The sequence below is a fragment of the Falco naumanni genome, chromosome 3, assembly GCF_017639655.2.
Source record: "Falco naumanni isolate bFalNau1 chromosome 3, bFalNau1.pat, whole genome shotgun sequence".
Classification (NCBI taxonomy): Eukaryota; Metazoa; Chordata; class Aves; order Falconiformes; family Falconidae; genus Falco; species Falco naumanni.
Window position 1 is genome coordinate 110,014,732 of NC_054056.1, and position 16,340 is coordinate 110,031,071.

A 16,340-nucleotide genomic window follows, 5' to 3' on the forward strand; every position below is an offset into this window, starting at 1 on the left:
AACATACTGTGGAAGTTGTCTAGTGATGCTCGTATTTTTAGATTGGTTGTTAGAGAGCCCGTGGTGCATAGACACAGCTGAAAGCTCACCGAGCCTGGAGAATAAGCTGAAAGTTTAGGAAACAATTCTAACGAATGTTGGAATCAAAGAAAATAACAACATCAGGGACTTAGAGTTCAGGAGCCTTGAGACAGAGCTGCTCATCCAAACATAGTATTAAATACTGATGTTCTGTATTTTCCTTCAAGTATTTTATATAATATTTTTGCTCTTCCTTGTCAGTCCAGGAAATTAATGACAGTAACACTAACAGTGCCCAGCCAAATATCTCTCACTGCCTTGCCATCTGTATCATGTCCTGACGGAACAAATGCTGTTCCAATTAGCTACACTCACCTTGCTTGCTCTTTGTCAGAACTACTTTGCTTGGGTCACTCTCGAGATGTCTCTTTTTATATGGTGTGTCCAGTTAGGTGTATTGCATTGTATAATGATAATTGTGTCCCACCCCAACCCTTGCCCCTCAAAATCTGGCATATATTCTGAGCAAATGTTTTGGAGGTGGTGTAAGGCAGAAATAAAGCTGAGAAGGCAGGTGAGGCTCATAGCAGATCAGCTCACAGCTTGGCTAGGGGACAGATCAGTTGAGGCATATTTGAGGGTAGCCTGCCCAGCAGGAAGAAAACCTTGGCCACAGTGACCAGATTCCAACCAAAAGCAAGTCCTGGGTGATCTCAGCACTCTGTGGCAACTGGGAATACGGTGCTTCCAAGCAGGAGGATGTTGGCAGCATTGCAGACAGGTTTCATAATCCTTAAGGAGGCTGTGACAGGCAGTTATAATTGGTCTAGATAGCTGATAGATGTTTTCTCCTCAGACTCCCTTTATTTGAGCTTCTCTGTCAAACTGTTTCTTGAAGTCGTTAGCCTTTGGGATGTAAGGCATGGTTGGACCCACACAGTGGGGCAGGGGAATGCAGAGGCCTGAAGTGGCCTAGCACCGGATAGCCTCCATTCATCATTATGAGGCGTATCTGGCTGTGGGTGTAAGTAGAAAAGCAAGTAAAGCGCCATCGTGAAGAATGAGCCTTTTTTGTGCTCTCTCCTGTTTTGTAGTAAACTTCCCCTTGAGTTCTGTGCACTTCCAACAGGGTCATTTGGCAGAGACAGTGAGTGTCCCGGTCTCCGTGTGTGGGCAGCTTGCCACCAGGCTTTGCAGGAGCTACGAAGTCTGGTAGGGCTGCTGCTCTGGAAGAAGCAGCGGGTGAAGTCAGCTTCACAAGAAAGTGCTAGGATTTCTCTGAAGAAAAGAAAAAGAGTTAAAGGAGCAGAGTTCAGCAAAAATTTTGTGCATATTATAAGCAAAAGGTCTTTGCTGTCCAGGAAGAATTTATAAGCCAGATATGTGGAACTGCAGGTTAATAGTGGAATTTGGATGTGACTTTGCAGTGGCAGACAGTTTCTGATACTCAGGAATGGAATAACAAATTGTGGAGTTAATTATTTGATTACCTGTAAATTCTCTCAAGGCTCAAAGAACGCTCATTTCAACAAGTCAACTTTACTCAGTTACACTGCTGTTGGTTTGGGGTTTTTTATTACTTGGGTTTCTGTGCATTTCATATCTGCTTATGTTGCATCTGTTTGTGTAGTGACCTAAGGTTATGTATTTGCCCACATGTATTAAATTATTAAAATATTTTTTAGGAGACTGGTCTATACAGAAAAGGTGAGGTTTTTTTATTGCAATTAATAGGAGATGTTAAGCATGTTGTGATTACTTGCTCATGCTCGTTCTTTCTGAGGAAATGCCAAGAACCATCTTTATCAGGCTACATTTTCAGTTCTGTTATAAGCAGTGGCAATCCTTTGTATGAAAATATTTGAGAGTAAAAAGATGTCAGTAGTAAGTTTTAATTGCATCTCTAGTTTCTTTAACCAACATTTCTGTAAATAATAATGAAAAAGGAACACTGTGTCATGAATATCAGGGGAAAGAGCAATACAAAGAGTAACAGAAAGAGTAACTGGATTGTAAATTCTATAATATAAAGAACTGCTGATTAACGTGATATTTCAAAATTGGATGTCATAACATCTGTTGAAACTGTTTACATTTCTTCAGATATCTTGAATGAACTCTTCCAGAGGGAGAACCGTGTGCTGCATTATTGGACCATGCGTAAAAGACGTCTTGATCAATGCCAACAGTATGTGGTGTTTGAAAGAAGTGCCAAACAGGTGAGGCTTTTATATAAAAATCTTCTTCAGTTGTGATCAAGGTTTAACAAACACTGACTTGTCCCACAATAACAAATTTACCCTTGACTTTAGTATTTCAAATGGCAGAAAGATCAATGATTAAAATATAAAGTAAATTTGCTTTTCCTTTAATACAGAACAGCTAAATACACTGAGGCAGGGTGTCTTTACTGCTGTAACTTAAAGGTAGTGTTTTGCTTCTTCCAGCTTGATCTGGTACTGGTGAATCTCATTTCTGCAAACTTGCATTTGACAATTTGTTACACTTTTTAACTTCTACACACACACCTGATTTGACCAGGGAGATAACAGACAGCAACATTTTACACAGATGTTGGGGGAAAAAAACTTTATATAATTAAGTCAGTTGGCAGGTCTAGGAAACTGACAAGCTGGATAGCTCGTTAAACAATAACTGAATGACTTTGGTTTTGCAATATGCGTGTACTTTTTTGTGGTTTCTTGCATGGTACCACCTCTTTGTATTTTTTGTATTTTGTTGAATTTATCAGCCTGGAAAGAGCTATTAAGTAACTAATACACACACAGAAATTTCCCTCACTAATTAAAACACAAGCCATAAAAATAAGTAGGAGGTTCCGAGGCAGAATTGGTGACTGGAATGATCTGCAATGCTTTTTTACGACTTTTTTTTTTTTTTTTTTTTTTTTTTAAACTGGATATAGGACAAAGAAAGGAAGCTATCTGTTCCGCTTCTACAGAAAAGGACCCAACACCCATGGTGTGAAATATAGTTAGATCTACTGTACAGAACTCAAAAAACTAACTTTTTATTTCTTTCTGAGAGTCAGTATAGACAGTAGCTTAAATACTAGTGGTCTGTTCTGATCTCTTGAAAGATTCCTAAAGTCTGTCTTTCATGCTTTCATAAAGAAAGTAAAGTGAGATAAATTTTGGGAGTAAAGTTAAAGGTTAATACCTCTTTAAAATACCACCACCACCCCTTCCCTGCCCCCCACTCCACTTTTGAATAGCCTTAACTCCAGCCTCTGCCAAGCACATGACCTACTTGCTTTTGTATAGCAATTGCTAACAATCAAATACTGGAGATAAAGATCTGTCAGCGTTTTCATTGTAAATCCCGTTTTTCAGCAATCACCAGTTCAGTCCTTGCAAAGGAAACCAAACCATATATGGACTCCACACTGATTAGCCAAAAAATGGAAATGTTGTCTTCATTTAGATTTTTGTTTGGAAGCTGGAAGAACCTATTCTTTGTGCTTTCAGAACTTGATGCCCTGCAGTGGGAGCAGATACCATAGTAGTTTGCAAGTGAAATGGCAGGCTCTCAACTCATTCCAGAGTTAAGGGCTCACCTGATCACTAAATTGATTGCTCCCGGTTTTTGTATGGAGATACTTGTCTTCAGCATGCAATCCTGAGCCTCACATGAAATGAGAGCTCATCTAAACTGTAGGAATTAACATTAAGATGAACTTTCTGTCATTGTGGCTCTGGAGAGCTGCCAAAAATTTACAAAAAGGGCAGCATTTGGGGAGGCAAAGTTTTTTGTTTATCATTCATTCCAGCATTGTGTAATAAATCCACCAAAAAGAGGTGGAGGTTAAAAAGTTGAAAGTGAGAAGTATCAAAATAAATGTAATTTCTAATATCAACTGTGCTGTGCTGCTTGTCCTTGTCATTCTTTACTTGGAAAGATCAACATTAGAATGACAAGGAGTATCGTACAGGTGGTTGGTTGAAATATCCCTTTTCTTGATAGTAGTCCAAAAGTTGTTTGTTTGTTTCCATCAGTGACTTTTGAAATGCGCAGGCCTATAGCAACAGGCTTGCATCTGCACAAGTATGTGACTAGGTAAATGGTACCCTAGCATTCACGTTCAGCATTGAATTTTGAAGGCTTTCTACTCACTTGCAGGTTTTTATACCAAGAGGCAAAAGCATCCGAAGTGGAAGGAAGAGAATCAATGTTGTTCAGTCACAGCCTTGTTGAGCTTAAATTGTGGGTGCGATTATAATATGAACAATGCCTTTGCTGATTCAGTGTAAGGTTATGCTCTTGAAATAGACGTATCTGTTGTCCGCCAACATAGAACTTTTCCCGTTCTTGGTAATGTGAATGGAGAAAAGGGTAACTGGAAGCATGAGAAAGAAAAGGAAGAAGGAGGACCTGCTAGCAATCTACTACTTTTTCTCTTGAAGTATTAAATTTTTGTCCAGTGCTGTACGTATTTACTAAAGACACAGAGGATACACATGCATTTAATAACAAGACAGTTCTAAACAAGCTGTATTAAACTCTCTGAACATCTGGTATCGGCTTTTTCAGAATGAAGAAGTTTCTAAGTTCATGTGGTTCTGCATACTGCTGTAGTAGCCTGTATGTAGAGCTGCAAAAAAACTTGATAATGTCAGTCTTTTGTTACATTTTTTTATTTTTACTCTTATGCTGCGGTTTGAGAAGACTCTTTTTCCAGTAGCCAGAGAGTAGGATTCCTTGCAACCACTGAGTTATGCTTAAGAGGGCAGCAAATATTAATGTGGGCAGAACATAGATAATAACATGGATCAGCATGGTTCGTAATAGTGAGAGAGTAAGGTGCCAGGATGTGGAAGGAAAACTGTTTAAGTCTGCAGTTCTTAGTTAATTGTCTTTTACTACCTATACATACATTAATTGGTTTAACTGATATATCTCAACATTCCTCCGCTGCTGCAGGTTTAATTTCTAGGAGTACAGGTAACTACAGACCATACTTTGTGAGGCTGGAATACATGTCAACTACAGAGTGAAATGACAGTTGCATCTTATGTGCTTGGAAAGTTCAGCCTACACATTTGTCAGTCTTACATACAAATGTATGTAAGTTTTATTACAAGTTGTTTTACAGGTTGGACAATGTATATCTGAGTACAGCTGTCCTGTGTTGTACCAAGAAAGTGATTTTTGCTCGGTTGGGGAGTATACTAACAAAACTGTAGACAAAGTCAGTTAGAACCTTTTATTAGTGTACTGCTGTAGTCCTGTAGTAGAGGACTGCTCTGAAGTTTTCAGATTCATGTGTCACTGAATTAAAGTGAATTATTTCAACCTGATGTTGTAGAGGTATTAGAGATTGCCACAAGTGACATACAGTAGAATTTACTTGTGGGAAATCTGTGTTTGTGAAATACCGATTACAGATAGTTTCTATTGGCAAAAGTATGTTACCTTATCTGTTACTTTTCCTTCATCAATGCTTCATTTAGGCCCTGGAGTGGATTCATGACAATGGAGAGTTTTATTTATCCACACATACTTCCACTGGCTCCACTATCCAGCACACTCAAGAGCTGTTAAAAGAGCATGAAGAATTTCAGATCACAGCAAAGGTAAAAGAAATAAATAACATTATATAAGAACTAAAAAAAAAAAAAGAAACCCACCAAAAAAACCACAAAACCACAAATTATTCCCCCCCCTCCAAAAAAAAAAAAAAAAGGAAACAAAAAAACCCCACAAAAAACACAACCAAAATCAAACCCTCCTGAGGATGTGTCCATAAATATCTGTTTACTTGCAATAGCTTTCTCTTTGTATTTCTGCTGGGAACAGAATAAACCAAAAGATAATCGGAAGATAATTGCTGTTACTGGAACTCTCTTAGCCCTATGTGCTGTTGATTTTTCATGACAGAATCGTAGTGACGTAGTTTAAAACGTTTTTGAAAAAAACCTACAAACCTTGCAGGGCCATTGACTTCCACTTTTGCATCCTCACGTCCGTGGATTAGTGCACATTCATTTAGGATTTAAAATACAACAAGGCGTTTTATTATTCAGCTGTGATTTAATTAGAAGATAGAAAAATCAGAGCTTTACTTGTTAGGTTACTCATTTTGTTAAAGTATTCTGTGGTTCTGCTGTAACTTTTCGAGCCATGGCAGCATGACATTGTTCTGCATCTCTAGGGGCCTATACGGAGATGCAGATGTCACTGGGGAGGCTCACCAGTTTTCACGTGTGAAAGGCAACTAGTGCATGATTGAAGTACCAGAGCTAATGTAGCTGTGTCTGTTTCTGTGTTTCATTTTGTCGCATGTTCGAAGTGTCACTTATTTCTGTCTCTTGACTCTCCAGTCTTCTTAGAGAAATAATACAGTCTAAGAAAGTAAGCAAGCGTTCATTTGTCTGAAGGACTGACTACCTTGGAAGAGAAGAGACTTGTAGATGGGACACATAGGAAGGGAGAGAAAAGAATCCAGAAGGAACAGAAATCACTTTTGGTTTTCAAACCTGGATTTTCTTCTTTCTGAGTTTTGCTCCAGCCTTTGTTCTGCTGGATCCCTTCCAGCATGCAGAGCACCACTGCCCCCCTTGTTTCCTCTGTCAGTCAGCAGATGACGTGGGTGCCCGATTTGAAAGGATGTTGTTACTGTCACTCCCTTGGCGTTTCGCTACCTGTTGGGAGGATGTGTTAGCCCTTGCTAATTCCATAGAAAATAAAAATGCTCAGATGAGGGACCATTAGGAAAGAAAAAGAATTTATTTTTTTTAAAAAAAAAGAGACAGACAAACACTGTTGATTTTCCAACTGACATGAGTCAAGTTTTTATTGGCTGTTTTGCTTAACTCCCTGTTACCAAGGGCCCTGACAGTGCACTTTGACATGGTATCAGAGAGAGAGAGGTGGAGGTATAAACTCATCCATTATGGATGATTCATTTACACAAAAGAAACTGCATAGTCTTACGCAGCTTGGTAATTGGGAAAAGTGCCTAGTTACAGATTTAGTGGTGGCTACTTGTTCTCTTAGTTTCTCTTAAACAACTGTATGACAACAAAACATAATATAAAAGTGATCTAAAGAATATAGTCTTGATCTGATAAAGTGTAAAGCATGTAACAAGATTTATCGCCGTATCGCCATTTCAGTGATGTCTAAATGAGGTAGATTCTTGAGATTGTGCACTAGGTCCAATATGAGTGCTTCAGTGATAACGGACAAAATATCCTCTTTGGCATCAAACCCCCTTTGTATTGATGCAGGGAGAATACCCATGCTCTGAAAAGCTTGGCTACCAGAATTTAATCTCTGGCTTAGATACAGAGCAAATTTTTGAAAGAAAAATAAACAACCTGCTTCTAGTCATGTAATAATAAAACCCAAGGAAACTAATATCCATCTTGTGCTAGTTTTGTTACAAAAAAAGCTATCAGTTTAGAGGAGTTCTGAAGAGAGAGGAGGAAGCTAGCTTCTTTGATGGCTTCTCCAGCTGCACTTAGTAGCAGGTTAAGTAAAATGACCCCCTTCATGACAGGTAGAGCTAGTAACTGTTCAATATTTTCCTGTTTTCATAGCAAACCAAAGAGAGGGTGAAGTTGTTGATACAGCTGGCTGATGGCTTTTGTGAAAAAGGGCATGCTCATGCAACAGAGATTAAAAAATGTGTCACAGCAGTGGATAAGAGGTACAGAGACTTTTCCCTGCGCATGGAGAAATACAGGACCTCTTTAGAGAAAGCCTTGGGTATTTCCTCAGATTCCAATAAATCGGTAAGAAAAATTTTACTGTGATGACAGACAAACAAGCTTTGCTTGCATTTGATTTACCTATTGTTTTCTACTGTCTCCTTCCTTAATCAAATCTTCTTTCTTTAATAAAGAGCAAAAGCTTGCAGCTGGATATAATCCCAGCCAGTGTCCCTGGGTCAGAGGTGAAACTGCGTGATGCTGCTCATGAGCTTAATGAAGAAAAACGAAAGTCTGCCCGCAGGAAAGAGTAATACATTTATTTTCTTATAATCAATGAGAATGCACAAATCAGTCCTGATAATGAAACAAATGTCATAGCTTGTCTGGCAGCTTAGGAATTGGATAAATGGTAAAAAGAGAGTGGTATTGCTTAATAGCTCCTATGGCTTGTTCTTATGGATAATTCTAGCATGTCAGAATCTTAAACATTCAAAACTACGTTAGACTTCTTTCAATATGCTTTTTTTCTTTTTAGAAATAATGTGAAATAAATGTGTAAGGGGAGGAGGGAAGACAACAGTTAAATGACTGTAGCAGGTGAAAAGCATTTGAGAAAAAATTCCATCTCCTTCCCTATTTCTTTTTGCACTGGTTAGTAATGGAGGGTGTTACCTCTTATGCTTCCTTTATCTGTTGTCTCTCTTCACATTTCAGTTCTCAGATTTTTCTTGCAGCAATAGAAAAAGCAAAAGTTGATGAGAAAGATGGATTCTTGTTATTATGCATTCATAATGATCTAACAGACTGAGATTTGATTATTCTTTCTGTTGTCACCTAAGGTTCATTATGGCTGAGCTAATTCAGACAGAAAAGGCTTACGTAAGAGACCTCCGGGAATGCATGGATGTAAGTTTACTTTTTTTTTACTAATCTTTGAAGGCAGGATTCAAACCGTTGCTTTTCTTTTTCTTCTGGTTTTAACAGCAGAGCATGATTACTTTGCAGTTGTAGGACCAAATTAAGTATCTCTTCCACTATTAAGAAGAAACTTAGATTTTCATCTGATAACAGCCACTTTGGAATTAATCCTGTATGTTTTGCTTTTGTCAGTACTGAGTTTCAGCATTTGCTCTTTTCCCAATTCATAAATGTGGAGGGGTTTTAGTTTTAGAGAGGGGAGGGAAAAAGGAGGGGTTTACCGTATGTGCTTTGCTAGCAGTAGAGAAGAGCTTGTGTTAATTCTCTTATTATCTGTATCACATGTTCTGCTACTGGCTGACTTTTTGAATAGAAATTCAGAGAGGTTCTATGGAAAAGTGCCCAGTAATTGTCTCACTGAAGCAAGTAATGTTCAGTATTAGCTGTTGCACAAAACATGAACTTCTGGACTGCAGACATGACCTTGATAAGGAATATCCTGAAGCATTAGAGGTTGTCAAGAACACTATGCATTTTAAATGATGAAGTCTCAGGGACTATGTTAAATTGTCAGTTTTAGAACTTGGATCTTACTGTCAAAATCACAGCCTATATTTGACACAACAGGTACTGTCACAATTGGAGATGATGCTCTGAGATCGTTCCCCAATTTTTTCCAGGAATGTATGCTTACAGATACCTGGGTGCTTCTGTTCAGAGTTTATCATGACTTCTTATGCATCTTTTTTGTTCTGGGCAGACATATCTATGGGAAATGACAAGCGGAGTCGAGGAGATCCCACCTGGTATTGTAAACAAAGAACACATTATCTTTGGAAACATGCAGGAAATCTATGAGTTCCACAATAAGTGAGTGACTTATCTTCCATTTCCATATTACTGCTAAATCCAAATGATGACCTGAGGGATTTCCTAATGAAAATACTGTGCATATGAATAATGGTCACGTTTCCATTAAAAAATCTAAAGGATTTCTTCTTGCATTGCTAAACTGTTGTTGCTCTTTGCAGCCAGGTAGGCACACCATTAAAAATGGTCGTTTTCAGTATCGGACATCTTTCAGCTTCTAAGAAATGATTTGAATACATTAAAATTTTGCTGTAGGTTTTCCAGTTGTTCCAAAGAGATGGAAACCACTGAACTGAGTAGAATACAGATATAGCACATCAATTTAAGACTCTGCCATTTCTTCAGAACCCTCATTCCTGCTTTCCAAGTGTGACTGCTAGTAGGAAGGAGTAGGGCCCCCCACTCTTTCTTGGCTCTTTGAAGCTTCTGTGGAGATGCCCCACCATTGTTATATTTACTTGAGCATGGGGCATGAAAGAGGCTTGTCCACTGTGTTTCCTCTGAAATGGTTCCTAGGCAGATGGGTGTACAGAGGTCTTGCTCTGAGTCTTAACTCTTTGTTAATTCATTGGTGTTTGTATTGGGTTATGATTCCTTCAAGTAATATACCTAGCATATTCCAGAACCTGATTTTACAGTCCATTGTAGGCTTTGTGTTAACTTAAGCATCCAAAAAGCAGGTCATGTCCTTTCTGTCTTGAGATAAAAGCTAAACTTTTCTTGAAGCTGAAACAGTAGGAAACCCTAATGGAGAACAACAGCAGTTATTAAGTTTTTATGTGCTCTTATGTGTTAACTGGATGTCTGCTGGATCAATTTCTCATCTTCACATCACAACTTGTATTGAATTACTTTTTATATTCGTTCTGTTTCTACACATTTTTATTCAATCTTGTTACTTTTATTTCTTTAACTCGTGCTGTTGGTATGAATTAATAGCAACTTTTCTAACCACCATTATTCACAGACAATAGATCAATATCAGCTGCTCTAATAAAAATCTTTCATGTACTGCATACTATTTGTTTCTTTTCTACCCATAGTATATTCCTCAAGGAGCTGGAAAAATATGAACAGTTACCAGAAGATGTTGGACACTGCTTTGTTACTTGGGTAATGAAGTCAGACTTATGTTTAGAAGTAACAAAAGAGATAGGAAGCATGAAAGGATGGATTCTTGCTCTCAGGTCCCTTTTAAAATTTGTAAAACTTGTAAAAGTACCTCTTCCTTCAAATTTGAGCAAAAATGTGTGTATCTTTAACTGGGGGTAAAAAAATTAAGGCACTGCTGTCAAATGCCAATGCTTAGCTGCTCTTGAAATTTATGCAGGTTGCCTAAAGCTGAATTCAGGTTTGGTATCTTTGTCTTAGCTATGAATAATCTCCTTTTGCATGCATTGCTGCTGTTTTCAGTCTTACTTGCCTGATGTATTTTCTTATGCTCCCAGTTTAAATGGGAGAATAATTCTATGTATTTCAATTTCTTGAGAGAGAAGATATGCTCTCTTATAACTGCAAAAACTTTGAGACATAAATGATGCTCTCTGATAACGTGTAAATTTGCATTTTGTTCTGCAGGCGGATAAATTCCAAATGTATGTTACTTACTGTAAAAATAAGCCAGATTCTACCCAGCTGATATTAGAACATGCAGGAGCATACTTTGATGTAAGTACTTCATGTTCATCTTAAAAGTGTGCCTTTGCAGTTTGAATCATGTACTTGCAGTTATGCTGCATGCCTCTCTTCTTAGGAAAATGCAAGTTTCTTGGTACTAATCCTGAAATTTAGTGTCAGATTAAGAAAATCAATCTTGTATCTCACATGGTTAACTTTTATTTCTCAGTTGGTCTCATAAAGCTGTCAAATCAAATGTAAAAGTCACTGTCACATATCAGAGCAGTTTAGAACTGGAAGCAGGTTCTGGCAGCAACTACTGTGAGACATGAATTTTCAGCTCTCACAAGCACATTCTGCAAATCTTAACATTTTGATGTGCTTAGTTTGTGTTGTACGTAATAAAGATTGAAATCTTTGTTAAAATTTTGGAGCACCTTTGAATTGTAATTGTATATAGTGGTAAATCAGTTGACAGCCATTGTTCAGAGCTGCTAAACCAACCACTTTGCTTACTCAGTCCCAAGGTTACTTGGTCTACGCGTAATAACTCTACTTAAGAAAGGACCAAAATGTAGCAGCTGTTAAGAGGTTTTGGGGAGGAATTTTGGCCACACTGAATGAATTTTGGAGGAACATGTATTTGCAGATAATTTGATTAGAGTGCTCTTTACCTCTGTTTGTCTCCTCTTCCACTATTCTGAGTCACTAGCTGTGTACCGACACCACAAATGATTTTTAGAATTGTTTGTAGAAGTAGAGGGAAGGACGTAATAGAAATCAAACAGGCAAAAAATCCCTGGATTTCCTGGGGTTAATTTCAAGAGCCTATCGTGGAGGAGATGGGGATTCTAAACATTGTAAAGTTAAGACTTTCTGTGAAGCCTCTGTTAAGTTTTCGGTGTTTGAAGAAGAGCAGGTAAATTACAGGAAATCAGACAGATACGATAAAAAAATTTCAAAGAAACATTTAGTAAATACTATTTTAAAAAATAGCAAAGGACTGTTATAAAACTGTATTAGAAATTTCTTGCCACCACCTGCAAAGGGGCGCACATTGATCCTTCTGTTTTACGAACGTATCAAGAGCTGTCCATTGTCTAATCCACCTAAAGTGGATTAGAAGTGTGAAGACCTAACGTTATGCACAGGTATCTTCAAGAGCCTCCATTGATGCCACCGCTGGACCATGTGAAAACATCATGTATATCCCATCTTGGGAGCTTCTGATTCTGTAATCAGGGTTAGAAAGCACATAGCTGTGGTGCATAATTTGCTGTTTGAAATTGTGGTTAAAATATATCTGATACTGTGATAAATGGCAAACACTGGCTGTGAAGTTCAACCATGATCAGTACTTGAAATCTGTTATTATCTCGTCTAATTATCATCTAATTCTGTTTTCCTCCTTTAGCTTTATGGAGGTCATTCTGTTTTTTGATGTTAAGCGCCTGTTTTCTTTTTTAAATGTTTGGTACCTCTGGCGATCAGTTAGAAAATGTTAGTTCGTGCTCCCCCTTGTGGGGGAAAATGCTTCCCGTGAGTAGTAACAGTTAAACTAGCAGGTGATGCCAAGAAACCTCCACGTCAGCCTTCCTGTGAGAGTCCTGGCTGTTCCCCGGAACACTGAAATTCTTTTCTTTTCTGTCTTGCAAGTAGCAAAAGAAATACGGATTTTAATTTTTTTTTTTTAAAAAGAGGTGTTTCCACATGTTTCCACATAATATCCCTAATTGTTGCTATTTGTATTTAGGTTTGTTAAAATGCTTCACAGATACCCTTGGAGGTAATATTTGTACAAAGTGAGCAGGCAGATGGACAACATCTGTACTGTAGTTGGAATATCTTGTCATCCTGTCTTTTTTTATTTCTCCTTGCTGAAATAGAATTTGTAGTTAATGTGTGTTATTGCATAGCCCTCAAAGTAGGCTATATCTGAGTATTGGTGCTCACAAACTTCACATGTTTGCTTTTTTCATGTAGGAGATACAGCAGCGACATGGACTGGCCAACTCTATCTCCTCTTACCTTATCAAACCTGTCCAAAGGATAACAAAATACCAGCTTCTTTTAAAGGTCAGTGCTAATTGAGAGTTCTTCATCTGAATCTGCTTTTCTTAAGAAAGCAAAGCTCTTGCTGAAATCAGGAGGGCTGTTTTACTGTGCATTCCAAGACCACAGTATCCTGGCCAGCCTCAAAAATTGCTGTGATATTTTTTTGGGAGACCATTGAAAATGAAAGAAGGCATAAATAAGCCACTTTTTGTCCAGATTCCTGTAAATCAAAAAAGATACCTCTCTACTAATGTTTACTTAGAAAATAAAATTTGCATTTCCAGAGTAAAAACAAATAAAATTTATGGCCACATAGACAGGCACATTTTTGTGATGGTTTCTGCAACAAATTTTGGTGAGCCGTTGGCTGTGTTTATGGTATTAAGTACTGTAAAATATGTAATTTTTTAATATCTGTAAAACTATAATGTATAAGATCTATAAAACATATAAATATATATATGTGCCTATATACACACACACTGAGTACAACTGTTGCACATTCTTGTTACTTACAATTTTGCCTGGAAATGTCAAGTAAATAATAGCTGTTAAACAAAACTTCTGGAAACCTGTAGTTAGAGCTTTCACTCCGTGGACACATCTTGTTGACTGAGCAGCGGTGTTCTTGTACTGCGCTGGGTCTCTGGTAGGTGACATTGCTTGTTTTTAAGAGTTGCCTCCAAAAGCACTGTAACTGATCTGTCTCCCCTTTTTACCTGAGAATTGCCATGGTTGATTGTTTTTAAAAATTCTGAAAAACATTACAGGCTATTTCAAGTCAAGTTGGATAGAAACAAGTCTGTCATTTTAAACTGAAACTTACTGTCTCTTCTCCCCTTGCAAAAAGGTGCAACTTGCTTAAGTTACAACTTACAGAAATACTTGCTGTTTCAGAGAGGTTGGGGTATTGATTCCAACAATTATTTCTTTTAAATCTAAATATGCCTTAGCTGCTACATTATTGAAATGGTGGGATAGATCAGTTTCACCAGTGGTGTTGTAGAGCCAGATGGCTTTGATACATAGTAAAATGGATTTATTTGGTAGTTGCTGGGGTTTTTTCCCACCCCTCACCCCCCAGCCCCCCATAAGAAGAGAGACATAAAACATGGAAGGATGGAGAGCCTGCAGCTTGAAGATAGCTGAAGCATTTTACGGTTCTAGAAGTTCTCTGCGTATTTTTCCAAATGGTATTGAAGCTGCTTGTCTTCTGTGCCTCCTGGAGGGTATTCAGTTACACTCACTTTTGCGTGGAGTTGCCATGCAAAATCTAAGCGTGATCATGTAGTGTTTTGCTGTGATGGTGGTATTGACAGTTAAATAAAAATAGTGTAATGATGGTAATAGTAGGAATTGCCTGGCTTTCTCTTTAAAAAGGAAAAGGGAAATTAACCTGAGGGAATGAATTCATTTGGCCTTTTGAATAATAGAAGGAACATAATATGCCCTTTTGGTTACGTAAGCGACGTTTTATCTTGATACTGTTCAAATGCTTAAAGGATATGAGGAAATTTGAGTATCAGCTCAGGCACTGTTATGTTAGTATCTGTGGGATGTTGAATGGGCAGGGAACAGCATCGCCGTAAATTCCACTACAGTACTTAAGTGTATTCCATTCTCAGACTTCTGTCCATTAGTTAATGCTTGTTTGTATTAAAAAGTTTTGTCTGTAGGATGCTTTTAACTGTGTGAACACAGAGTAGAGTAATTAAGAGAATACTTAAAAGAATCTATATTGCTTCATTTTAGCAGCACTAGTACAGAGCAGGTCTTTGGTGCAGTGGAGCAAAGACTGACATGGGAGGCAGGGAGTCCTTTTGTGCTGTCCTGCTTTCCACTGTCTTCATAACTTGGCAGCTGTGGTGTTCTGAGCCTTGATGTCACGCTGCATCTGATAGCTGTGTCTGTGCTTATCAGAAATAATGTTTTATTTAATGTAACTTTTAAAGATTTCTTATTAAGCAGATGATTTTGTTTAAATTAGAGGTGGCTAGCTGAAAGCTGGGCTGCTCCTTGAAGAACAGAGCATGATACGTACAAAGTACGCTGTCGTGTCATTGGCAGAGTAACAAGTTCGAAAAGATTTTACATGCCAAAAATGATTCTTTGCTTGTTCGAAGTACTGTTTGGTTGCCTATCATATTACTCTAGAAATATATGATAGAGAGTACTCATGTTTGCTCATCTTTTGCAGGAGCTGCTAACGTGCTGTGAAGAAGGTAAAGGTGAGATTAAGGATGGCCTGGAGGTGATGCTTAGTGTGCCAAAGCGAGCCAATGATGCCATGCACCTCAGCATGCTGGAAGGTAGGATTCAAAGTGACTTTCCAATTCAGTCATATGCTGTAAATGTTGAGAAGATCTGAAGAATGCAAATATTTCTTTATCTCTGGGTTTGTATTTTATATACTTTTTATTTGGAGGTATATAGAATGCAAACTAACTTAGGAAAATCAATTGTGACAAGACAACTGGTACAGTTTTGTTAATTTTTTAAATGTTTTTTTATCCTCATCTATAGCTCTGTCACTGCAGATTTGAAAAATATGTAAGCTAAGAAAGTTTTTCACTACTCACCTAAAATGTGGTAGGTGAATGGTCAGATATGATTACTTCAGCTAAATTTTTCAACCAGTATCTTTGGCTTCTTTATATGAGGCATGGAAGTGTGTTAGAGGGGTTTTTGCTGATTTATATATCAAATAATTGTCTCCAAGAAGTTTGTAATTTTCACATCTGTTTGCTGCCTGTTCCATAACAGACTTCTGGTTGAAATTAAATGTATCTTCTGGCAGTAAAATGTCAGCATAAGCCAATTTAGCCTGAGCCTTAGCCAGAACAGCATAATCATATTCATGGCAGACAGTGGAGGTTGGATGTAATTGCTTCTATGTGCTTAGAACAACTTTCTGACAAAATTTGTTTTGTAACTGGCATGTTTTCATGTATGTGATGGTGCCATCATATATGTAGTAATAAAAGTGGTTTTCTTTGGCATTTTTATGTTTTGAGATAAAAACAGAGCTGCCTTACCTTGCAGTTGCTGTATAAAGACTTACAGGTGCTTTTAGTTAATATTCCTTTTCTTCCTTTCTGCCTTCTGGTACTAAAATGAAGCTTGTCATGGAATTCCCAGTATTGTCCAAGTTACTATAAAGCTCAATGGTTTGCAGTGTGATCC

The 16,340-nt window shown here is 37.9% G+C and overlaps 1 protein-coding gene across 5 annotated transcripts in view; it reads left to right on the top strand.

Annotated features, from left to right (window-relative positions):
* The window catches only part of TRIO (trio Rho guanine nucleotide exchange factor), a 255,928-nt gene that overhangs the window by 154,080 nt on the left and 85,508 nt on the right, over positions 1 to 16,340 (top strand). For all 5 annotated transcript variants that reach the window (XR_005826742.1, XM_040585918.1, XM_040585920.1 and 2 more), the window contains exons 20-29: positions 2,125 to 2,240; positions 5,493 to 5,615; positions 7,584 to 7,778; positions 7,889 to 8,004; positions 8,537 to 8,603; positions 9,376 to 9,485; positions 10,529 to 10,598; positions 11,064 to 11,153; positions 13,086 to 13,178; positions 15,355 to 15,466. Coding sequence is in view for 4 of the 5 variants with exons in the window: in XM_040585918.1 (XP_040441852.1) it covers positions 2,125 to 2,240; positions 5,493 to 5,615; positions 7,584 to 7,778; positions 7,889 to 8,004; positions 8,537 to 8,603; positions 9,376 to 9,485; positions 10,529 to 10,598; positions 11,064 to 11,153; positions 13,086 to 13,178; positions 15,355 to 15,466 (1,092 nt within the window). In the remaining variant the exon portion in view is untranslated. The remainder of the gene's footprint in view (positions 1 to 2,124; positions 2,241 to 5,492; positions 5,616 to 7,583; positions 7,779 to 7,888; positions 8,005 to 8,536; positions 8,604 to 9,375; positions 9,486 to 10,528; positions 10,599 to 11,063; positions 11,154 to 13,085; positions 13,179 to 15,354; positions 15,467 to 16,340) is intronic.